The following is a 26330-nucleotide window of genomic DNA, read 5'->3' as shown; positions in this document are numbered from 1 at the left end:
TACAAAATACACAAAATGGGAATAGCTGACTTTATCATATAGATTTTTTTAAATGTGCTTCAAAGGTGGTCCTAGGTAGTGCACACTGCAAGAGTCAAGGAGGGAGATGGAAGAACTACAGGTGAGCACTGTGAGGTCTGAAACAGTCACAGAACTTGAAAACCCTATGAGCCAATGTTGCTCTCACCAAGTCAAACAGGAGAGTATTGTCCTTTACTTCACTGCAGGTGCATCGGAGCAAGTTTTGGAGCTCCTGAGTACATTCTCAGCAAACACAACTCCTGCTCGGCACCCCTTACTGCCAGGAAAATGCTGTCTTGGCAAAGTTGATTTGCTGCTATTTATCCATGGCATCCAGGCACAGAAGCATCTTAGGCTTTCCTGAAACAAGGATGAAAGACCAATGAAAGCAGTTAGACCTGTCTCTTGACATCCACCAGTATCCAGAACCACCAAACCCCACAATTTATAATTTTTCCAGGGATCATTGGGCCTTTGATTTATTTTAATACTTATTTCTCAGTGAGTTTATTAACATGCTGAGATGAAATACCACATTCACATGCAAATTCCCTCTGGGCTATTGTGACAACCAAGAGTAGGACATAACAACAAATCATAATAAAAAACCATTATATCATTAAATATCACTCACTAATACAAAACTATATGGCTGGAAAACCTCTCCTGTCTATCCTAACTATCCTAAATGTGTTGTGAACTATCCTAAATGTGTTGTGAGATCATTCTGTGATTGTGACAGCAAAAGCAGATTTTGCTGATTTCTCTAGATCAGAATAAACCATTGACAGTTGAAATTGTGAATCAAAAGTTGTGCTGGTGATGGTAACATGTGGCTTAATTGAAGCAGACAAAAAGGGAGCTTGTTTTTCTGGCAGTTGAATCTCAACACTTTAGGGTGTTGGTGTCTTTGTTTCTCCCTTTAATATTGTTCAGTGTGAATGATTTTTGTTGTTGTTGTTTAATTCTTTTGGCCCATCTGGACTGTAGTACAGCAGTTTGTTTCTATTCATAGGGAGCACAGCTGCCATGACTGTGATGGAATCCTTGTGTATGTCCAAGGCAGTCTCCTCCACCTTTCCTTTGTTCTGCTTCCTCTGGGCTTGTGCAGTCAAGCTGAGGCATGTAGGCATGTCAGCATAATCTCTGTACATGCTTTTGGGTGCTTCCCTGATCTGATCTGCCTTTTTACATTTGTTTTAAGTTAGGATAATTTCTCCCCTCCTGAAATGCAATAATTTCCTAGTGAAAATGAATGACAGTTACTGTAATTACATTATTTTTAGGTGCTTTTCTTAAAGCTCTTTTCTGTCTGTACTCTTAGACCTCCTGTAATGCTACAGCAAGCTGCTGAAAGTGGGTTTGTCCTAGAAACTGACTATCTGGGTATGAAATGATGAGATCAGCCTGTATGAGCTACAGGCCCCCATCATCACAGCAAGCAATTTTTAAAAAATTATTTGATTTAACCTAAATAAAATTGCTAGGGCTTGGGGTTTGACTGTATTTTTTCTATGCTGGGCTGACACTTAATGTATCATTTTATCCCATCCCATTCAACATGCAATTCAGCACAAAATGAAAAGTCACATTATCTGGTACTTGTAGTAAAAGGAAAGGATAAGTAAGTCTTGATTCCACTGGAAATGGTGTGTGACCTTTGTGTTCTTCTGTGACTGAGGAAGTTAACAGGACATCCAGGTTCAACTTTCTTCTTCTGCATGAGAAAATCTGCACCAAGTTTACACATCCAAAAGAGTTCCCTAGAAACAAAGCTAAAGGACACTCACAAGTGTTCCAATCTGTCCTATTGATGTTTAACCATTGAATCCTTCATAATTACATGTTGATTGATTTAGGACCATGTAACTGCTTCTCTTTACTCAAACGAGGCCTCTTGCCAGTGTAGTACAAAGCCATTCATCCTTTGCCTCAGTGAGTATTGATTTTCTCAAATGTGCACAACAAATGTGCAAAGGCTGTTTTCTCAAATAGAGTGCACGACAAATGTACAAAGGCACAAGAATCATGTGAAGATCCCTGCCATGGCAGGGGGTGTTCACTGTCACTGTCCTGCCTTTCTCATCTCAAGTACTGTACAGCCCATGCAATTCTGTGCTTGCCCTTCTTTTTCTTTCACTCAGGATAGCCATCAGAAACAGAGACTTCAAATTATGATGATTACAGAATCGTTTAGTTTAAATAATTTAATTCTTCATCACTGTAGTTTCCATGGTTAGTGCTCTATTCTCATTGTTGGGTTTTATTCTGTTTTTCATTTCATCTTGGAAGCAATAAAGCACAAGATAGTTTCAGGCTGGGTCACAGAGCAATCAAACTGAATGACAAGCAGTGTTGCCTACTTGAGAAGTGCAAAAGGTCTGCTTGGCTGCAATTTGAAGCAATCTGCCTCTTGAATTTGTGATCATGGGAGTCTCATATTCTTCTAAACCCTGACTGATCAGTCTTTTATGAGATTTGCTTAAAATCCTATAATTTGGAAAGAAAATTACCATTTTGCATTCATATTTTTGTTATTCATTGTTGACCACCTTGTATATTCTATAATCTGCTTATTGCTATTACATAAAGGTAGAGGCTGGAAATATCAGTTGTGTCCTTTGTTTTCTGTTTTAATGAAAGCTGAGTCTTACAAGTTCCCTTACAGTGAGTAACATTATTCACATGGCTCCAAGGGATACAGCTTTAAAAAAAAGCCACTCTATATTACAAGAGTCATGATACCATTGTGTAAGTTACTAATTCTGGTATCCTGCAGTATTTGAAGAATGGAAAGAGAGATGAGTTAATGATTTTTAAAACTTTTTTGTTCCTTTGTCTTCACCAACGACTTAAATGCTTCTGGAATTGCTAGTACTGTTCCATATGGGTTTCCAGGCAACTATGGAAAAAGGATGCATATATTATACATTCTGCATTATGCATCAATTATTTAATCAAAAGTTCAAAAGGGCTTGATTTAGCATATTCCCTGCAGACAAATCCTTAGTCTGTAAGTGTTCGCTCAGAGCACAATATCCTGAAAATAGGTTCAGATTTTCTTTTCCTTTCAACTGTAAAAGTTTATTAATATGCTTGACAATCATAATAGCTGTTAGAGAGCTGGCATATAACCTGTATATTTGGCATGTTCATTGAGGGACTGCTGTTCAGCCTTTTCTTCAGTGTTAGCATGAAGTGTACTCTTGTTATATAAGAGGGTTGAGTTATCTCAGATGTCCCTGACTATTTGCTCTTAAAGGCTGCCACTGCAAGTCTGTCTCATCCAAGACTGAGACAAGAACTATTAGTGGATATTTGGAATTAATTTTAATGTCAAAAGGAGTGAAGCAAGGATATCTACCTTAAAACTCTTACATTTCCAGTTGCTTAGAGATTGATTTTTCAAACATACCCATGATTCCAAGTGGCTCCTGTTGAAAGCAGGAGTTGCAGAAGATTGTCAGCTAATATTATTTTGTCCTTTAAAGAAGAAAATGACTGATTTGGCTTTCTTTAAGTCAGAAGTTGACAGCCACGTGGCCTAGGTCACATCACAAGTATACCTACATGCTGCCCTCTGTTACACAGGTGGCTCAGCTCTGCCTGAATGCAGACAGCTTTTGTAATTGGATCATAGCTGAAAATCTCTTCTTACTGACTTCCTGAACTCTGTGAAGACTGCCATTCACTGTGCTATTTCTGATGGCTTTCCTGATGAACATGTGAGGTTGGACAGTCTGTTCTGTTCCCTGCTCATGTCTCTGAACATCTGCTTCTGGTAATAGGCATCACTCACCTTTGTCTGGCAGCCTTTGGCTTAGTTTCCCCAAGCCAGAAAGTTTTTGCATCCTATTTCACATCGGTCCTTTTAATAAATTCTTCAAACAGATGAAAATTTATTATTAATTATTATTATTACTATTATTACCTTGGTAATCCTTTAGACAGTCTAAAAATGACAAAATGGATGTAGAGATACTGTTTAGTGGAAACAAACCAATACCTTGGTGATCACAGAATCACTGTATCTTCTCATTCTTTGTGTGAGAGCTTTTTCTTCATTCACCCTCATGTTTCTCCCCTCAATCTGTAGCTGTGGCATTTACTTTATCTCTGACTTCTCTGCAACCCTTACTCCCTCGTCAGCTCTCTCTTTTCCTGTTGTTCTCTTGGTTCCAAGAACCTTTTTTTGAGCAAACCCTCTCTTACACTTGAGCCTTTGCTCCCTTTCCTCGGGCTGTTCTGATCTGTCCTGTTTGGGTCTTTTACTGGGTCTGCCCTGATGTCACATGAGCACCTCCCTAATGTGTCAGAGTTCATTAAGCAGTGTGACTTAATGCCTGTCATGTATGGGTGATTCTCTTGGGGTTTTTTTCTGTATGACAGCCTGTTTATGTGGCAAGGGGGGAAAGAAGTAACAAGTCATCTTTGGAGCAGTTATCAGTGAGTTTGGTAATTTTTTGTTCCTAAGGACCTTCACCTTGAAGGCCTGTGTCTCCATTCTGGACTCAAAGCAATTATTCTTGAGGAGCTATACATGAGCTCAGTCCATACATAAATATTTTCTGTAGAGACTAAGGGACAGTTTTTATGTACTTGCAGATTCTTACAGGATAAGCTGGACTATTTTGCCCAATATGTGTGTTGTAGCACTGCATTCACAGAATCACAGAATTATTTAGGTTGGAAAACATCTCCAAGAACCTTTGACCCATCACCATTTTGTCAAGAAGACCAAAGCACTTAGTACCACATCCAGGCATTTCTTGAACACCCCCAGGGATGGTGACTCCATCAACTAACTCCTCGGGCAGCCTGTTCCAATGCTTAGCAACCCTTACAGTAAATAAATTGAAGGGCTTTGTTTTGAACTCCTCATGTTTTTGAACTCCTTCTCCATTGCATCTGCCAAGTTGGGAATTTTGCTGAATTTTTACCCCGTGTCTGGTTTTTAAGCCATCAGTCAGCTCAGGAGAACGAGTAGGTACTACACAGCTTTCTCCACCTTAACCACACAGTCTGCACCACCTTCCTGCCTAAACAGTGGTCTCCATCACAACCTGACACAGAAAGCTTGATCTATCTCCAGCCATTCCTCATTCCTGTCTCCAGTAACTTTTACAAATAAGCCCACTGTGGAGTCAGCCCACTGGGAAGCCAGCCACAGCCAGTGGTGAACGTTCTTAGCAATTATGGGATCCTTCAGGGTGAAGACAGCAAACAGTCCCCAGAAGGAAAATCAGAATGTGGGACCTGATGTCATTTTTTTATAATTCTCTCCTCCTGTAATTCCCAATGAGTGGTTTTTTTGCATGCTCATTTGTTTTCACTTACATTAAAAGTTTGTGTAACTCTAGTAATATAGATCAACTTCATAACACCCAGAATATTTAGAAGCTATAACTTAGCCATTATTTCATATTTTACTGCATCTAGTTTTATTTTCATTAAGTCTTAGTGGAAGATTTCATACAGCAAGTATCTGGTATGCTAGGACAAATTGTGAAAACAGAAGATGTTGGCTATAAAAATAATTTCCTGCTTTTATAAGTGTGAAGAGACTGCACAATATAATGTCCTCAGTGGGTATTGTTATTAACACAGTTCTGGGTCTCTATACAATGAACATTCAGCTTCCTGACATTAATGTTTGTGATATACAATGGCTTTACAGAGGCCTTTTTCCTTGTGCTGAACCAAGGCACTCCTAGTCTGAATTCAGACTGAGTTGTATCTGTGATATTATTTTTGGCTGCAGAGGTTTTCTAGCAGAATGTTTGGCCCTTTAACCAAGTAAAGTGTAGGCTAATTCCACAGAAGTTCTCTGCTCAGCCTTTTCTTTGGTCCATGTGGATGGATAGATGGATGTCTCCTTTCCTGACAGGGAGTAAATTGAAAGTAACTCTCTTGAACTCATTGACATCACTATGGCACAAAGGAAGGAATGAATCAGTCTCTCAGTGTGTATTGTTTGAAGAGGTTGAACTCAATTTCTGATAAATGAAGTTGACACTAGTATCATCCTGCATCTCTTGCAAAGGTCCTGATCTTCCCCACGTTTAATTTTCCACAGTTCATTCATCTATATTTTGCCTTGAAACTCTTTTATTTTGTCTTGGATTTGCAGGATGTCTTTAAGGACTGTGTGTGTAAAATAAAGGATGACAGATAAGTGGCCATGTACATCGAGACTCTTACTCCATCTAGGGGCCCTGACAACATCATTAAAGAGCTTCTGTCACACACAGGGGGAAGGATGGATGTGCAAAACTTCACCTAAATCTCATTTATCTGCCATTTCACGTTCTGCAGTCTTGTTGCCTTTCTCAGTGTGGCTGATTGTTGAGCTATGTTTGTATCAGCTGTAGTTTTTCTCCTTGGCCTATTTCCTCAAGAGTCTTTATTTCCTCAAGAGATGGGAAGTTTCAGAGCATGGTATTTTAAGGGGAGGCACTGCAGTTGCCTTCTGGTTTGGGAGTCGTGGTTACTGAGGGAATGAATCAGCTGGGGAGATGGAGCACCGACCCACTCTGGCAGAAGACATTGCTTGGAATGTGAGTAATGTCAGGAGAGAAAATCTGGAAAGATTGTGTGAACACTGAAACAGAGTTTAGTCAAATATTCTGGATAGTTTCTCTGAATAAGAGCTGCCTATTCAAATGAAATTGATATCCCAGAAATGGATATTCCAGATACCAGGTTCTATCTTTCCAAGCTGATTATAGCTCATATTCCAGAAGATTTTGGGGCAAATAAATTGCATTGTTTTCCAATGTAATACATTATTAAATACCTATGAAAGCTGGAACCTATGACAGTAATTAATAACTTGATTACCAATCTCAGCAAAAGGTTTAATAAGATCAGTCTGAACTGTCCTTATGACTTCAGGCATAACATGCTTTTTCACCAAAGTCCTGTGTGTCACATGAATGTCCTGTTGCACAGCAGTGCTCCCACTCTCACCAGCTGAAACTGGTACTGGGATTTTGTCCTAGGAACCCTCTGGACTGAACCAAACTCTTCAGAAGAGGGAAGCATATGGTAATAGTCTTTAGTATGTCTCTTCTGCTCTGGGGATGAAAAATGCAGTTGTGGTATCAGACTGTTTACCCAAGCATTAAATTCAGCTTAAAAACTTCTCTAATTATTCTTAATAGATGAAAATGTTATGGGTCAAATTCAGTCCACATTACATAAGAAAATATTTAAATTAATAGAATAAGGATCAGGTTAAGAATTTGCATATATGTAAAATATCACATCTTTTATATTCAAGAAAGTGCACAATTCATCTTTTATTAATGTTCTGTACCTTGGTGCTGTTTACAGTCTGGCCAACCCTAAATGATTTTTTAAAATAATATTACAGAAAGCAAAGTAACCATGGATCACACTGAAAAACAGGATATATGCCAAGGAGGGCTTTTGTTTTCGAGCAGTTCTAAATGTATAATAGGTGCTTATTCTTTTTCATTGACCTTTGTGATATGACTGAACCTTGAAAGTTGATAATGTAATCTCAACTTGTTTTCTATAGCTATTAGGTAAGAAATTGTTGTAAAGAACTGTTAAATCATTTTCCCTTATCATCACAAGCTATTTTTTATTTTTTAAAGGAAACGGTAGTTAATATGAGATTGGGGATAACACCCTGTATACATAAGCTGCTTCACAGTTAATATGAGACTGGGGATAACACCCTGTATCCACGTGCACTGCTTCAAAATTAATGAAAAACGTAAATAACCCAATTTGTTAACATTTGTATTCCCTCTCTGGTTGCTTTTGGCTGGTAACAGTGCCAAGCAAGCTGTGACATGGGAGGTGTTTTTGGGGGGGATGGATGGAGCTGGCAGCGGTTGTATCAGAGGGGAAAAGGCAACTCTTGAAGAAAGAAAGATGTGGTATAAGCCAGACTTGGCATTTGAAGAAGCATACTGCTGGAGAAGATGTTATCACTGTAATAAGGGCATCCAACACGAAGCCATTCTGCCTTTTCCACCGCACGGCTCTGGCGCTGTTTGTCCGCGCAGGACACGCTCTCAGCCGCATCTCCGCGCATGCCGTCCCGATCCCACTAAGCATTGACAAGCCATTTTCGGGAGACAGCGGCGGGCATGCACCGCCTCTGATCCGCGCTGTCTCGCCTGACACCGTGCCAGGAGGGAGTTAAAACGCTGGAGCCAGCGTGCTGCAGTTAAAACCACCCAGGAGTGCCATCCTGTGGCGGGCCCGCCAGGAGCGTGTGCCGCGTCCCGCCGGCGGCGCGGGGCTCGGCGGGGCTCCGGCCTTCCTGCGCTCCGTCTGGGCCTTCCTTTGCACTGGGCCTGCCTCCGTCTGGGCCTTCCTTTGCACTGGGCCTGCCTCCCCCGGCTTCAGGCGTTCCACGTGTGGCTCCTGCTTCTCCTCTGGTCTCGGGGCTTTAGCTGGTCAGAGTGACCCCGAGATATGTTAGAAAGTCTCTTTTCCGAGCCCAGCGGTTGAAGGAGGAGTCAGAGCTGTTCAGTTCTCGGTCTCAAGGTTGTTTATTGTTTCTTATCTATAAAATTCTTTCTATTGGCTTGCTGAGGTCCGCTCAGCAGGACAGTCAGAGGCACTTTGCTTGCCCCGGGGCAGTGTTATTTTTTAATACTAAAAACTACGTGTACAAGATTTACAATTGCTATCTAATATTTATCACCTATGTGAGCTTCTACTCTAAACCAATCTAAAAATGCCAACATCACAGCAGAAGATGGAGGCGAAGAAGAAGAAGAAGGAGAAAGGCTGGACATGCCTAGATTCCTCCATCTTGCCTTCTTATTCTAAAAACTTTCAAAAATCTATTTTTCACTTCATGACAAACTAATTATTATTTTACTTATACTTTCATGGCTTGCTAATCTTCATATAAGGTTGGTAATTTGCTCTATGGGTCATAATTAAAACTACAGGCATCTTGGGTTCTTTGTTAGGGTCTCTGAGCTTCTTGCCAGGGGTCTTGGCAGCCTAGAACAGCTAGAGAGATGTCTTGAGTTCTCACACTCTGGAAACATTTTTTGAATGTCTCCGAGATTCATTGCTGTATTCACTGTCAGGTTCACCAGATCTATATTTTACAAACCGACCTGACAGCTCAAATGCAAGGCAGGCTGACCTTTTTGAAGAGAAGTGAGAAAGATGTGTATTGTACATATCTGTTGACCAAGTCTTGTTACCTCATGAGTTCTTTGGTTATTTGAGAGCTGACACTTGCAGAGCCCTTCTGTAGGAACTAATAAGTCAGACTGAAGCCTGATCACACTGCCTCAAGTAAAGCCTTTCTCATTAGAGTAGTTCTGAAGTGGGATCACAAAAATAATAGAGACATGCAGTCTAGAAATACCATTGTCTTCTGCTGTTTAGGAAGTTTCTGACTAAGGAATACATGTTGCTATTTGCACATTGGTGTTTAATTCATAAATACGTTTAATGTCTGAAATAAGAAAATGATTTGTAATCAATAGATTTAAGATGTTGTTCACTTCTTAGCAACAGGGCTGAGTTCTAATTCTTTCCTAGTTGTCATCAAAATACTAGGAAGCTTAGAGTTATATTTTTATTATTTCATTTTATATATGTCATGATTTGTTCACCATTTCAAATAAATGGTTTCAAAGCACGTTTTAAAAAAAGGAAACACTTTGCCGGCGTCTTGGTGACAAGTAGATGACAACAGTTTCCCAGCCCAGCGCTCAGGGTGGATCACCTGCTGTTCCCTTTTGCAGAATTGACTGTCATTAGTGCTGCTCCTTGGAGAGACTGATGGCTTTTGCCACCCACAGAGAGCTCTTTAGTCTTAGGTTAAATAGAGGTAAGACAAGATGGTCAGGAGTTGACAGCAGGGGAAGAAGGAACTTCTATTGTAAATTAAATTACTGTATAAAAGAAAAATTTTACTGGAGATCTTTACACACTCATACACCTTGGTGGATTTGTCAGCTACTGTATAAAAAGTGAGAAGACCACATTTCAGTGTATTGTTAGCCTATTGATTACTCCTCATTATTAACACTTGATCAAAGTTCTGTAGCGATCAGAATCCCAGCAGGTTTTAGGATAACTTGTTTTACCTTCCGGGTACAACAGAGGTAGAGTATAATAGGATGGCACTACAATTATGCAGACAGGGGAACCTTTAAAACTTTCCCTAAATTTTTCAGTGCCTCAGTTGTACACATTGTGTCCTGCAGATTTCCAAAAAAGCAGCAGCCAGGTTTGGCCCCCACTCAGGAATGTCTTCTGTGCATGCAGCATGCAGCTGGCTGGCATATGCACAGACAGGCCACCTCCTGAAGTCTGGGACATTGCTTGTCCCATGTGGCTTCACTGGGACAGGTGATCTGTGTGAATCCAGAGAGTCCAAATGCAGCTGACTTACTCCATGTGCACACTGATTCAGGAAAAAGCTGCTTCTGTTGGCTTGTCTAAAAGTTCAGTTCCTAACCTGGGCACTCCTCCTCACCACTGGGATGGGCAGGTAGAAGTGGATAGCTTTATTCCAGCTTCCTGCTGAGCCAGTGCATACCACACAGCTGTGCAGTCTCACAGCATAGGCAGAAAGGTGAGGAGGAGGAGGAATGCATGCAGCTGACAGGGGATTGAATGGAACCATGGCCTCCCTCTGAAATCCCTCGGTCTTCAGGGGAAAGCTAAAGGGAATACCTGAGCACGCACAGTGCTGTGAAGGCCTGCAGCACACCTCACACAAAACCTCTTGAGAATGTGGAGGACTATTTCTCAAATATTCAATTGGCCTCAGGGCAGGTTCTGTGGTTTTTCATTTACCACAGGTGTTAGAGAAGGCCCTTGGAGCGGAGCTTACTTGAGTAATGGTTTTAGAGAAAAGGCAGTGAGGCAGCACTGACTCCTTTCCAGTGAGAGTTACTGTGGTTTTGCAGTAGAGGTTCATGATCACAGAATCAAGGAAGTTGGCAGGGACTTCTGGAGAGAACAGGGTCAGCTGCAGCAGATTCTCAGGGTTTTGTCCTGTTCAGGTTTGATTATTTTCAAGGATATAATCCACAGTCTTTGTGGGCAATATCACACAGTTCTAAAATACTCACGGGGAAAATCTTTTTCTTATGTTTAAATTATTTCCTGTATTTTAATTTGTGCCTGTTTCCCTCAGTCCTTTTACTGTCCTATCCCTGAGAAGAGTGTGGCTCCCTGTTCTCTACTCCCTTGCATTGGATCACAGAATCATAAATGTCTTGGGTTGAAAGGGACCTTAAAGATCATCTAGTTCTAACCCCCTTCCATGGGCAGAGCTGCCTTCCTCTAGACCAGGCTGCTCAAATCACCATCCATGGGGATGACCCATCCCCATCCTGGCCTTGAACACTTCCAGGGACGGGTCATCCACAGCTTCTCTGGGCAACCTGTTCCAGTGCTTCACCAACCTTACAGTGACGAGTTTCTTCTTTATATCAGATATTTGGGCCATGAGCAGTCTGGGTGTGCCAGACTGTGTAGAGTGACAGCTGTCGCCAGATGTACCCTGCCAAAGAGTACCTCATTTTAGAACTGAGCAGAAGCAACACCCTGGTGCATTTTCTTTTTCATGTAATTTGGTATCCAGACAGTGTAAAAAACTGCAGGTCTTCATCACTGGCACTTGGATCTGCATAGCAGTGGGATGTGCAGGTAAAGCTTTCACTGATCACACTACAGCTGACTGGTTTGAGGGGGAGCTTGGCCACCAGCAGGTGTTGTTTAGAGGAAAAATATGCCTCAGTCAGTCCTCTGTTACCTGCTTGGCAGCACAAGAGAGGGATCCAAACAGAAAATGTGAATAACTTCCCAGGACTTCTTAGCCATAATGATGACAAATGGCCCCTAATTTGTGATGGGTTCATAGATTCTAATGAAAAAAAAGAAGAATCATCTAGCATGTTTTATAGTATTCTTAGGATTGCTAGACAAGGAAGCATAAATCTTTCCCTTTTAATGAAATCCACCTGAAATACCTGGCATACAGTCAAGTGCCATTGATTTCAAATGGCAGTACAAGTATGCTTAAAGTCAAGCATGTGTGTAAGAGCTTTGCTGGACTAAAATCTTCATGAAATGTATAGTAAAATTTTGGAAAGAATTTAAACCAATATTTAGTTTAAAATTTCTTCTTGAATTCACCAACAAAGGAAAATATATCAAGGAGAATTTTTGGTCCTATCACTTGGACATGTTTCACTTATATGCACTTAGACCTACTATATGTTAAATAAATTTGAATTGATTGTTCAAGACCTGATTTAGTCACTTCCTGTATTTGATTAAATGTAATCTCCTCTTCCACGTTCATTTAGTAATAAGTGGAGAGATAACTTTGTAAAGTTCATGGTTAGGGTGTAATACAAAAAAAATGAAATAGGGCAGATGAGGATTCTTGTATAAATAGATTCATTTAATGGGAGGAAAGCTTAATCACAAAGCTTAAGCATGCAGACTGTTTTTAAATTTTTAATTTTTTTTTAGTACTTAGAAGATAAACTTTGCTGCAGTATTTCTTTTTTATATTTGCTTAGGGCAACATCATTTCTTGACAGCTGATGTTTGAAGTAATCTGCCTCCTTTGAGATTAGTGATATATCCAAGATTATCTATATCTCAGAGCCTTTCCATAATTATAAATTGCATGATGGAGAGAAAAATTCATTTCTCACTGCATAAGTAAATATTAATTTCTTTGCTTTGAGTTGAAAAAAAGAAATGCAGTACATCTCTTGTCTCTCATTTTGCCTATTAAGATACTGTATCTACCAAACAGAAAATTATTTACTGCAAATAAATTCAAGTTACTAGTTACAATAAATTAATAGTACATTTTTGTTAAAGATGAAGAGTGAAGAGCCTAGAAAATGCCTGAAGGAAAGAGGGAGGCTCAAGATCAGTAAAACTGACATATATGTGTATAATAAGCAAGATAAGATTGCTAAGTTGTGTTTTCTCTGAATGTATCCAGGGTACATCTCTTCCACAAATTGGCCTGCTGACAGAGTTGTAGGTTGTAGGTGATGGAATTCTTCACTGTAACTACTAATTGCTCACTTTCATTGTAAAAGTAGTAAAATGTAAAAGGAAGAGGCATTCTGGATGTAAAACTTGAAGGCATCTAAAAACTTTAGGTGTGAGAAAAACACAAAGCTCCTTTCAAACTGAGCCAGCCATCTTCATCCCCCTTGCATCCTGCAGGGAGAGACTGATCAGTTCTGTCTCAGTGCACTGGCAACAGGCACTCTCCAAATGTTGCCTTAACAGCTGAAGAAGTCCATTGAAGGAAATAACATTTGCTGTTTGAAGTGTATTTTCATGCATTGATCTCAATTCTCTGCAGTTCAGTCCAGGTCTCCTCAAAGAGTGCATTTTTTGGTAATGATTGCTGTGAATGGCAGCCATCTGTAATGCTCCTCATCTGTGTCGTCCCACTTCTGTCCAGACACTGAGCTTTATTTACATTCAGTCATCACTGTCTGTTACTGAGCATGCTCAAATGTGAAACCTTCTATGATGCTGGTCAAAAATTACATAAAAAGCTAAATTAGCAGGCAGTGTTCACCACAGAGGATGTAATAATGCAGAGCTTTAGCTTAGCTGTGACTTCAAAGATCACTTAACAGAAAATCTAAAGGGAAACACAGTTTAGCAATTGCTTGTGGAGATGTTCTACATTTTTTTCAGACATCAGGAAAATCTTCACCTGGGTAGCTGTGTTGTTTACAGAGTGTGAGGCCTTTCCGAAGGGTCCATGAATGTTGGCTGGGCTTCATGATTTTTGATAACCTTATACCACACAGGCACTAGATACAAGCAGCTTTTACTCCTACTGCATAGTGATCATCTGCTGGCACTGAAAGAACAACTGACAGATTTCTCTAGTTTTCCAAATCTGTTTCCATAGGGGCATCTTTCACATGCTGAGGCATAATTCGCTTTTCAGTGGGAAATGTGGGCAAGGCAACAAAAGCAGCAACAGTAATTAGAAGTTAAAAACAAACTTCTGGAGTTTTAGTCTCTTGAGGGAATTCAAGGCAGATTTTAGGAGAGAGAAAGCTCTCCTGCATTTATATGCTGCTTTGTTACTCTGCAAACTCTTCTTGTTAGCATCATGTAGCATGTAGAAATCAGATTTGGGGTTTATTGCACTACGTGTTGTGCAAACAAAGGAGATATGCCTTCTTCAGTGAGATTAGAACAGTCTCAGGGATGGATAAATAAATAAATGAGCATAACAGGTATTATGGAAAATGGATAGAAGAGAAGATGAGGAATGTAAGCTTATGCAAAGTTTGCAAGGTTGACATTCTGTTATTACATTGAACAGAATACAGATACCACATTAGCCATAGGCATCAATTTCTATTAGTACAAATGAGTGGAGCTTGCAGAGCTTGTGTTTTACTTCCCTTTTGCCAATACTGACAGTTTGACTTGGCAGCATGATAGAATACGTAAAAGTTTGCTTACTGTATGAGTAACCTTAAGAAATAATGGAATTCATGGTGATCAGTAGGGCACTACACCTGAATGTAATCTGCACAAGGTCAAGCTATGCAATGTAAAAGGTAGTGACTATGACAGGATCTGGTAGCTGTTCATACAGATTGAAGTATTTATTATTCATATTTTCAATAAAACCTGAATTATTCTAGGTCATGTAGTAGTCAGACTAGAAGAGACATCTTTTCTTAATGTTTAAGGAGGAAGGTGTGGGATCCAGCTCAGTTAACTTCACCAGCTCTGAGGTTACGTGTCTCATGCCAACATGGTGCTTTAGGCTTTGTCTGGAGCCAGTGAAGAAATATGGGCAGATTCAAAGCACTGCTCATGACACCTGTCTCCCAACAGATGCTTTAAGGTGCTTTTTTCTTTCACTGACATGAGAGGGAGCCCTGGTCACCAGTCAACAGTAGACACTCAATTTTTTGCATTTAATTTAGCTGCATGATTCTTGTCCGTGACAACTGACTTGAGTAAAGGTCAGAGACTTCAGTCATCTGTACAGCAGCCTAACAAAATGTCCTTGTGATTTTGAGCTAGACATTTGAGCAGGTATTTTCAAAATAAGTAGTTCTTGTTAAATGTGTGGCTCATGTCCATCTTCCATCTCCTCCTCCAGGAAATATTGCTTTCCAGCCTCTTAGATGTATGTACAATTAATTAATAAAATGCAAAATGAAGTGCAGTATGATTGTTGTTTATTCAGCTTCAAGTGGAACCAAAGTGTTTCTGGAAAAAAGAAGAAAAGCCCGAGTAAAATTATTTATAGCACAAATACACAGCAGTTTCTTGAGACTAATATTTCATAGTGGGTAGGGAACTCTTACAGCTCTGTAATTTCCAATAAGTCATTTTCTTAGTCTTGTGCCCTACCTTTCTGGCATACCAATGAACATGAGGAGAGCTTATGAGCCTTTCAGGTTAGAGTTAACAATAAAATGAGTCATTTTCCCTCAGATGTGTTTAGTATACTGATGTTATTAGTCCCACTTCTGTTAGCCTCTGGACATTTTCTATCCCAAGACTATCATCAAAACTAACTCTGGATATGACTATGTTATGAGAAATATAATATCAGTAGGAAAACAAAACAACAAAAAACCCCACATTAAAATCTGACAGCCACACAGTATCCGTACTAGATCATGTGAAGAATAAAGACACCAACCCCCATTTCAGCCTTATTCATAGTGCCAGCTTTTTTCCTCCATATTCAAGAATTTTCCAGTACTAGGCTATAGCAATTAAAATTTAATTACAGCATGAAATTCTCACTGTTAGGGAGTCTGGGTATGTGGTTCTTCTGCCCTGGGTAACCTTATATCAAGGTTAGGGAACCCATCACAGTTTCCAATGACTGCAGAAGTGAACATGTATGGTCAAAACTGTTCCTGCACAGGCTGCTTGAAAGCACCCCAGCAGTTCTGATGATATGACTAGTTACCCTTCAAATTGCCCTTTTCCAGTCTCATGCTTTTTTCTGCTACCACACTCATGCACTCTAAGATAAACAGCCTGTCCCTGTTTATTCTCTTCCCACCAGCTGTAATGTTGCTGATTTTACATCCTTATTCAGTATTTATAATAAGGTTGTCCTAGTAATTTCTGCCTTGATCTGTAGTGCTGGTACCCCTGTTTGTCCTGTTTCTTGGATTGCTCTCTTGCTAGTGTAGCCTCAAGTCAAGGTGAGCATCTGCATATGGCATTACTCTTTCTTTTGCAATTTGTTGTGCCTGGTAGTTTCTCACATTGTTATCTTTCTGTAGTTCATGTTTGATGATTTGCACACATAGCCAGAAGCCAACTTGGTGAAACTGCTGGTGGAAGGACCTTCTTCATCTGCTTGGTCTGAATGACCAGAGACAGCCCCCATGGCCATGGACCTTGAGGGAAAGAATCCCACTTCACCTTTCACTTTCTGCCTGTCCTTCCCTCTTAATGCCACTGCAAAATACATTCACATGGTCCAGCCTGTTCCTGCATTTTCTGGTATGTTGCTCTGTATTTCTGGTACTTTCCTTGGCTGCCTTATGTGGTGGAATGCTCATTAACCCCTCTGTCCTGGAGCAGACAGTGGCCTGCTTTCTGATGACTTCCTCCATCCTCTGGCCTCTGAGCCATGTGGAGAAGCTGCCTAGAAAGGATCAGTTATTACGTGCCAGCTGTCTTCCTGGAGATTGTTCATCTTCCATTTATCCAGATTACCTCTGTGACAGTGAAAAATGATTGAGTGAATGGGAATGACTGCATTAAAAGGATCTGAGACCTATGCCAGACTTTTTATGGGGAAGTTGCTCTTTCACCAGCCAGAAAACAAACAGAAGAGTTCAGAGGTTGTGTACTCCAACCACCCAGCTGTAGTGGGTTGACTCTGGTTTTATGCCAGACACCCACCAAAGCATCTACATCACTCCCTCTGCAGCTGGTCAAGGGGGAGAAAATATAACAAAGGGTTGAGATAAGGACAGAGAGAGATCACCCACCAAATAACATCACAGGCAAAACAGATTCTAATTAGAGATACGAATTGAATTTATTACTAACAAAATCAGAGCAGGATAATGAGAAGTAAAATAAGACCTTAAAAATATCTTTCCCCCACCCTTCCTCCTTCACAAGTTCTACCTCCTCCACCTCAGTGGCACAGGCAGACAGAGAAGGGAGATTATTACAGCTCATTAAAGGTTGATTCTGCTGCTGCTCAGGGGGAGGAGTCCTTCCCCTGCTCCAACCTAGGATTCCTCCCACAGGAGACAGTTCTCCATTAACTTCTCCATCCTGTGGACAACATTGCTCCACAAACTGCTGCACTGGGTCACTCTTTCATGGTATGCAGTCCTTCAAGGACAGGCTGCTCCAGCGTGCAGAATCACAAATCCTATGAGGACACTGCTCCATTGTGGGTTCCTCTCTCCATAGGTTTGCAGATCCCTGCCAGGACCCCTCTCCAGCACAGGACTCACAGCTTCCTCTCAGGTACCCACCTGCTCTGGTGGATGCTCCTCCATGGGCTGCAGGTGGATCTCTGCACCCCCCTGGATGTTCGTGGGCTGCAGGGGCACAGCTGCATCACTGTGGTCTTCACCATGGGCTGCAGGGGAACCTAAGCTCTGGTGCCTGGAGCACCTCCTCCCTCTTTTTCTCCACTGACCTTGGTGTCTGCAGAGGTGTTGTTCTCACATATTCTCACCCTGCTATTCTTTGGCATTAATTACAACTGTCAAAAACCCTTTTTTTAAATTCTTGCTATATATGCTATCCCAGAGGCATTACCACTATTTCTGGATGGTGCAGACTTGGATGGTGCAGAGTTGGCCAGCAGTGGGTCCATCGTGGAGCCAGCTGACACTGGCTCTGCCAAGCATGGGGAAACTTCTGGCAGCTTCTCACAGAAGCCACCCCTGTAGCCCCCAGCTGCTAAAACCTGGCTGTGCAAACATCAGCTTAATTCACGGTAACATTTTGAAGACAACCTGCCAGCATACAAGTTTGCCTGTAGAAGTTTTCTTTTACTACAAAGATAAAATAAATACTTTGGTGTAACAATGGAATTGTATCTTGTAGGTTTTCACAGTTACTTGCTAGGGAACAGCAAGAAGTGGAAAAGTGCTGTGTCTAGTCTCTAAAGTAATTGCTGCTACTGTTACCACTCATCTGTATGGAGTATCTTCCTGTTTGGGCTCACACATGTGCTAGCAGGGTGTTGGAGGCTATTTATTCCTGAGGCAAAAGAAGGGAAACCCAATCATATGGCAAAAATCTAGACTAAGTAAAATGACTGTATCTCGTTTCATCATCCATCTACTATCAGCTTACACTTCCCTGCCATCAGACCCTCATGTCACATTGCAGTCTGAGACAGCACCTGCAAACCAATCAAATAAAAATATAATGAGGAGGATTATAATTGTTTCTCTATCTACAAAAACATGGATCTCCTTCCACATACAGGTGGCTTTTGATACATCATAAGACATATCACCATGCTGTGTAATGAGAACTGTGCAGTAGTTTGTCTGGTGAAAAAAAGAGAATTTGCCTCCTGAGCCTCCTAATTTGTTTTTTATTGACGCTTTAGTAGGACAGTAGGTAATATTAAGATAGAGGGATGAACCTTGGAGTTCAGATTTGAACTAAATCCCGTTTTTAAATTACTGTAGGGGCTTTTTTATTTTTGGCACAGTTCACCTCTTCTGGAAATGGCAATCCACGGCAAGCCAATCATACTGCCACAATAACAGTGCTCTGCAAACAAGATTTCTGTTTGGGTACAATGTGAAGGGTGAGCAGAGATTGTCCTTTAAGCTGTCCTTGTAGGTAAAAACAGGCCCCATCAAATTCAGCTTAGACCAGGACTTCATCAAAGAGAGAGATTTAACAAATAATTTGGCAAATATATTTAGAAGACATAAAATATGACTTTCGGATCACTTCATTATGTGTTATTTGTTTAAATGTACCCTGACTCAATTACAATTCTGTTTCTGTAAAATATTTTGCTTTCCATACAAATTGCTGAAAAGAATTTTCAAAATATCAGTATGTGATAAGCACTTAGTATTCGTAGGATCTTCTGAAAAGCCCATCTGCTATGCAAATTAATATCTAAGAGTAATTTCTGAATGGGGATTCATAAAGGCATGGTTCAGAAAAACAATTAGCATATGTTTACCTTTCAGTGATTTCTGTGAAATACAGACTTCTATTTGAATACTTTATACAATGAAGAATGATTTCCCAAGCTGAGGTTGTATTCATTACAACTAGTAATATCAGTATATTGTTTGCTTATTAACGGATTTGAATTTTATTTGCTCATTCCTCCACCAGATTCAATATACGGTGTGGAAAACGCATTAATTCATTTAATTATTCATGAGGCATGTTGTACATGGTTGTGTTATTCCCCACCTCATGGGAGGAGGTGACTCTTGTTCTCCTTTCGTGTTTTCCCATCTGAGTCTTTCTGTCCTGTCCCCTAGTGCACCTGGTGGACATCTGGAATGTGATCGAAGCCTTACGGGAGAACGCCCTGAACAACCTGGACCCCAGCACCGAACTGAACGTGGCTCGCCTGGAGGCTGTGATCTCAACCATCTTCTACCAGCTCAACAAACGGATGCCCACCACCCACCAGATCAACGTGGAGCAGTCCATCAGCCTGCTGCTCAACTTCCTGCTAGCGGCCTTTGATCCGTGAGTCTGCCTTTCCTCCGCCCCTCCCAGCTGCTGGAAGGCTTTGACTTCCTCCAGAAATATCTCTCGAAATCAATTGAGCAGGCTCAATTCTGTCCCAAATAATGAGCATGTGAATAGTGCTAACTAGGGAGATAACCTAAATTAAGGGCCTCTGCTTTCCTTTCTTTGGAGCCAAATTCAGCACAACTGTGTTTTCATCCAGCTACTCAGACTTGTTCCAGTTTATATCAAAGAAGAATTATCTACAGAAACAAATTCACATGCGCTCCTAATTTGGCTTGTTGTTTATTGACACACCAGTGGCTGACACCACTGCAATGCCTCTGCAGCAGTGCCATGGGTTAATAGCTCATTATTTTGAAAGAGCTCATTTCCCTGCAAGTTCTTGCAGCTGTAAGCAATTTTTTTTTCTGGCTCATGCCAGTGCAGCATGATTTTGAGACCATGACAGAAATAGGATTAACGACCTGGAGGTGATGAAATTCATGTTGTTTATTACTGCATGGGACTCATATTACAAAAAGAACAAGTTTTAGATAGAGAAAACCACTTACATTAATGAGTATTCTGTGTATATCTATTGCAATTTCTGAATACATACTTGGCAACCTGTACTGCAATATTTGCAGTCCTCAGAACTGAGTTATTGGAGAACGGTGGTTAAGGCTGACAGGTGCAGATGTTGTCACTTTGTGGCTTATTTTTTGAAAATTCATCAGCAGAAAACACTGGCCATTAAACATTAAAACAAGGATGCTTCCCCTCTCTCTTCCCAGTGCTCTCTCTCCCTGCCCTGGTACAGGGTGTCATTGAGCACCTCTCAGTGCCAGACCAGCCAGTGGCTCAGTTGCCATGGCAACGGGGAGAAAAAGTAGGTGTTCCACATGAGAAGGCTGCACTCAGCCTCTCCTCCTGCCCCTCTGAGAGGAAGAAAAGCCAGTCCATTGTGAAATCATAGCCTTCAGGAATATTTTCCTCCCCTAAAGGGCAATAAAAGAAGGAACAGGCATTTTAATTTATACCATTGTGGCTGTGACAAGGATACTAAAGGATGCTGGAAATGACCCGATGAATTTATTGATGCATGCCACAAGTAAACTGCTTCCTGGCTGGTAAACATATGGAAAGACCCTGGTCTGTGGAAGCAAGACCTGTGATACTGTGCTTATTTTGTAGCTCACTGTAAAGAGATAAAGATCTCAACTACACAACACAGCTACTTGCAGCATAATGGAGTAGAGGAATTTAGTCCCCTGGAGGGAATCAGAGAATGTTTTTAAGGGGGAAGGGTTTGCTTTCCCTCAAAACATCCCATGTGCTGTGGTTCATGATCTGTTTCTGAGCTCCCCTCAGGCCCCCCGGGGTAAGGAAGCTGTGACCCTCACTCTCTTTGTCAAGCAGCAGCTCAGTCTGTTGTGCTGCCTCTGAGTGTAGTGCATGGGATGCACTTCCCAGAAGGGCACAGACCCCCATGGAATCCCCAGGAAGAGGCTCCCACCTCTGATGTCAGAGACAGGGACTAGCTGCCTATCACTCCATATTAAATACAGCAAACTTATTAGATGAGGTTCATGTGCAACCTGAGATACCTAAGTTCAGGTTTCATGGAGATATGTGTCAGCTAGGTCTCTCTGTACTGTAGTGGAAGTCTAGACACCTGTCACAAATAAAGACTTACCAGTTAAGCATCTGATTCTCAAAACGTTCCCTACACTTTAGTATGACTCATATCATTGAAGTTTAGTGTTGGATGTTGGTTTACAACTATTGGTGGTTCAGGTTTCCTGGTTTCTGGGAAACAGAGGGGGGGAGGTGGCTCTACATGCCACAGTGACAGTGTGAGAGCTGCTGGGGTCTAACCAGGGCTGCTGTCTCTGCTTCCAGTGTTGCTCCTTTCTCTCCCCTCCAGCGCAGCAGAAAGGTCATTCTCTGCTGAAAGGTAAAAGTTGGTGGAAGGAGGAGCAAGGTCTTTTCTTGTGGTCTCATGTTCAGAGAGAAGCAATGCTCTGCAGGCCATCCAGAGGGACTCAGCAGGCTGGAGTAGTGGGCCCATGAGAATCTCCTCACGAGGTTCAGCAAGGCCAAGTGCAAGGTGCTGCAGGTCCAGAGAAGGTGGTGCAGTTTCTCATGTCCCATTTGGAATCCAAAGAAAGTGGAGAAATGGAGTCTGCGACCTAACGTATATGAAAGAACCACAAGGGACAAGTTATTTCATGTTTTAAAGTCTAATAAGCCTGCCACTGTCTCATTTCTTTAGGTCTAGTTAATATATATGTTCCTCTTTGTGTACTGTACTGGCTGAAGATCCTCCAAACTTTAAACAGAGCCTCTTCCTTCTTTTATAGCCTGCTGAAATCCTGGCAGATTTCTCTGCCCTCTGGCAAGGAGTGTTTCCTTAGGCCTGCAATACAGATGTCTTCTCAGGAGCTAAAACTTGGCTAGCAAAACACAAAAGGACCACAGTGTGCTGCCATAGTATGTGGGCCAACTTAGCCACTGCCGGTGCTGAGCTTACATCCCATTTTTTTATGGGTTTTTTTACGGCCTTGGGGATTCATTAGGCCCACAGATATTTCTCTGCTGCTCAACCCTGAAAGGAGAAAAAGTGGGGGAAAATTATAGTGGATAGAATTTCATGTGAGACTGAATGGGATGTTCCTTTATGCTGCTAAAAGTAAGCTAAAGTATAACCTTATAGAACTGCAAGCCAACAAATTCAAAATTCACAAACAGAAATACTTCAATTAACTTATCATTAGTGTGTGGAAGTCAGCAGCATGTGGTAGATGACCCTGACAGGCCAAAACCTGTGAGCAGAATGAGACTTTAAAATAATCTGGACAGAAACATGTCTGATCTATGTTTCTAACCACAGGTTAAAATTAGGCTAGAGCTTTTGCTTCAAGGCCTAAGGTGATTAACTGGCTTTATGAAACAATAGCACACTTCCTTCACTGGCACACCAAGTACTACGTAAAAAGTTGACAAGTACAAACCTCTCTGAAAAATTCCTCCCAGCCTGGTATCAAAGCCTAGGCAGAAAGGTGGAATGTCAGCCTCATTCATTTGTTGTCCAAAAAACTCCTTTTAAACAGAGTGGGAAATATTCTGTGCTAGATCATCTCCAGCTACTCCTGCTGCAAAGTTTAACTGATAAGAAAAGTAGCTGAATTTTCTCTGTTCCTTGATGTGCACTGTCCTATGAATGAATGGAGTTGTGAGCCCTGGGCTATGAAACAGACCCTGCCTGGCTCAGGGGGGGACTTGACTTCTACAGAGAAATGAGTAAGTTTTCATGCCCTTGTTTAATCAAATGAACATTTGTATTGTACTGATTTCAGTACATAAAGATGATCAATATCCATTTTGGAAATACAACTTCTTGCTCATTCATCTGTTCAGACCTGTAAAGTGTTTAATTCCCTCTCTTCTCCACCTTTGCTACTCCTTGAAAGCCACACAGGCATTGACAAAGGAAGTCCAGAAAAAAAAATGCATTTCAGAGATTTGGACATTATGCATTTGCTGTCCTACATGAAAGAATCTTGCTAAATGTCAATAAAATTTCATCTCTAAAACCTTGTTTTGAAAATGGGAATTTGTAATTACAGCCTCTGACATTTCAGAATTTACTGCCTTGATTACAGTGGGTAGTAACTAATAACTGAAGAACTTTTCTTACTTTTGCAAAAGATACCTTAAAGTATTGGGGAAGCACCACTTAAGCCTCATTGGTGAGAAAAATGGTATTTTCTCAATGTCCTCTTCATGGAACACATTTGCTGTTTCTAAAGGTGTGATGCTATTTCTTGATGGCTTTCCCCACCCTCTGGCTGTCTCAGTGTGGGTGTTGCTAGAGATCCTGACAAATGACAGTGTCATTTATTTGGTACCACTCTCCTTGGTAACCCAATAGGCAAAATCAGGCCCTGGAGCTGGACTCAGCCTTGTATAGTCTGTGGATTTTGTGAGTCAGTCCGTGGGGTTTCCTTGCTCTGGGGACAGGCTGTCTCTCTCTGCAGCTATGCAGTGAAAGAGGAAACCTTCTCTGCTCTAGTGTCTAAAATCATGTATAATTTTTTGCCCTTTTTTCCTCACCCCAGTGGGAGGTAACCTTCAACCCTGGCCATCATTCCCTTTCCTAAGTACTCCATCCTCTATTGTTGTTAAGTGCACATCAGCTTCAGGGTTTGCTTTAGACATCATTTATGCTTCTTGCTGAAGAGTAACCTCAGTAAGAGAGGTGCAATATAAAGTCAAAACATTTGCTGTCCTCTCCTGTTTCCACTAGTAAAATTTATTTCTCTTTGCATTAGCCAGCCCAAAGCTGTTTTCAGGGGGTGGTAACTTCTCCCTGCTGCCATGAGCCACTACTTCAGCATTTGCTTTTGCACAGCAAGGCCTGTGAGGCCTCAGTGCTGCCAGTCAGGGTCATCTGTGGTGCTTAGACACAGCTTAGGGCACTTCTGGATATCCAAATGATATTGGCCAGTCTTAGGCCCCATTACCCTGTCTGCTCATCAGCCATATGTATTTAAATATGCATGTGTGTGTGTGCACACACTCACACAAACACACACAGACATATATATTTGGAGGGCAAATTTGGTTTATATTGGCTCTTGTGATGCTTTTAGGAATACAAATGACCGATAGAAAATACAGTGTCAAAATAAATCAACTCAGATGCAGAGATTGAAGAGATAAATGATATATTTTCTTTTTCTGTTCCTCTCTTCCATAACCATTTGAGTATGGGAAAAGCCAATGGGTCTAGGGTGGAAAGCTGAAGCCAAGTTGATATGTGTCTGCCATGCAAAAGTATAATCCTGTTAGTAAGTATAACTAAACCTCCTGGGAAAAATAATCTAAATCTGAAGCGCTTCCACATTTTTTTAATCTCTAAATCTTCCATTGCTTCTTAATAATGCCATTGCTTCTACTTAGGTGCTTTTTTTTTTTTTTAATAAAACAGCTCTTTTAAAGGCAGATGGAAACCTCATGATGAAACAGTGCAAAAAAATTCCTAAGGGTCTAAAGGGCAGCATGCACAAAAAGAATACAAAAGGACCACATTCTCAGCCATAACAGTGCTAAGTCTGGTTTACACAAATCAGAATCCAGTCAACAAGGAATGGAATAGAGAAGCCTGGAAATTCCTGTGCTGTGATTTTTATCTTATGAAGCCAGTCAAAGGGAACTCATGTAATGAAAAAGTGCACAAAAGTCAGCATTAAAAGAACACAGTAAATATTTCTTTCTTAAATACTGACATAATTAATTCATTATTTTTTGCTTGTGTTTCTAGTTGATTGTCTGGCAAAAAGCAGAATTTTAAATGAGTGAAAAATATAATTAGAATTTCTATTTAGAATTATGTGTTACACTGACATAGAACTAAATGTAATTCAATGAACTTTAAAGATTAGTAGCCAGTCAAGCTTAGGGAACTGACTCATTTTCTAAAATCTGAGTGATTTAATGAAAGTAGCAGTGAAGCATGTAGCATGCATCAATGTACAGATGTGAGTATACCATTCATGTCTGTTTTACATGTATATGCTACTGCATTAGTCTGGTGTGGGATTAGCAGAGAAAGAGGCACAGTCACAGCTCTGTGTCCTTCCAGAATCAGTTCATCTTTTAGTTCTGATCAGATGCAATTTTCTTCCTTAAAATTGTGAGTGACAATGAACAGAGTAATTTTAGAAATATTGATGAAGATCCAAATTTCTAGGTACTACTATTGCCAGTGCAGTTAGACCATCTTAGGTAGCACATGATTATATACATGAAACAGGAAATCCCTTATAAACATTGTGTTCCCTGGTAGAGTAGACTGAAGATCACAGAAACTCCATTTCCAGAAAAATTACACAAAACTTCATTATCTAGCCACATCATTAATCTTGTCAGAATTTAGAAGGAAACGTGGCTGCCATTTTGCTAATCTCACAAATATTGGTTGTCTCTTTTTTTAAAACATGGTGACATGTCCTCACTGATGTCATTAATTAATATCATTAATTCATGTGGAAAGCTGTGAAGTAATGCCAGGGAGTTTGGATGATGGATTGATGTTGCTCCTGTGCAACTTCTGCAACTCTGGACTCCTAGTGCCTTACAGTAAGATTCAAAAAATTCCAAGAAAAACCACATTTTACCATTTGGATGTATTAACATTAAGAAGCAGATGAGCTTAGGAGAGCATTCTCATCTTTGGAAAGTGACTGAACACTAAACTGGGGCTGAACATTAAGCTGGGGCTGATAGGTGTTTTAGGGGCTATGTGTGCCATGCAGTGTCTGAGGTCATGTTTTACTTACCCAGCTCAAAAAAAACAGGTTTTCTGTGATGGCAGGTGGTCATTGGGGACCAGCATGGCTGTAAAAGGAGAAGGAGGATAGTGGGAGGTATAGTAAAGTTAAGCCATTGCATGCTTCAGGACGGTTGGGGGAAGAGCTGGCAATGTGCCTTTTTGCCCCAGGACAAACTCTTGGTAGAATTTGGGATTTATTAGCATTTATGCATTGTAAATTGAAAGTAGAGAGCCAGGTATAACCTCCTCTTGAACAAACCAGGGACAA

General features: G+C 40.9%; 1 protein-coding gene across 10 annotated transcripts in view; it reads left to right on the top strand.

The window, feature by feature from the left end:
• The window catches only part of DTNA (dystrobrevin alpha), a 224012-nt gene that overhangs the window by 135979 nt on the left and 61703 nt on the right, over positions 1-26330 (top strand). For all 10 annotated transcript variants that reach the window (XM_054285381.1, XM_054285382.1, XM_054285384.1 and 7 more), the window contains one exon: positions 19527-19740. In XM_054285381.1, coding sequence (XP_054141356.1) covers positions 19527-19740 — 214 coding nt within the window. The remainder of the gene's footprint in view (positions 1-19526; positions 19741-26330) is intronic.

The sequence above is a fragment of the Melozone crissalis genome, unplaced genomic scaffold (assembly GCF_028551555.1).
Source record: "Melozone crissalis strain CALT ecotype California unplaced genomic scaffold, PUWL_Pcris_2 ptg000042l_1, whole genome shotgun sequence".
NCBI classification, from domain to species: domain Eukaryota; kingdom Metazoa; phylum Chordata; class Aves; order Passeriformes; family Passerellidae; genus Melozone; species Melozone crissalis.
The sequence above is the reverse complement of the archived record's forward strand: the minus strand, read 5'-3'. Positions and strand labels throughout refer to the sequence as shown.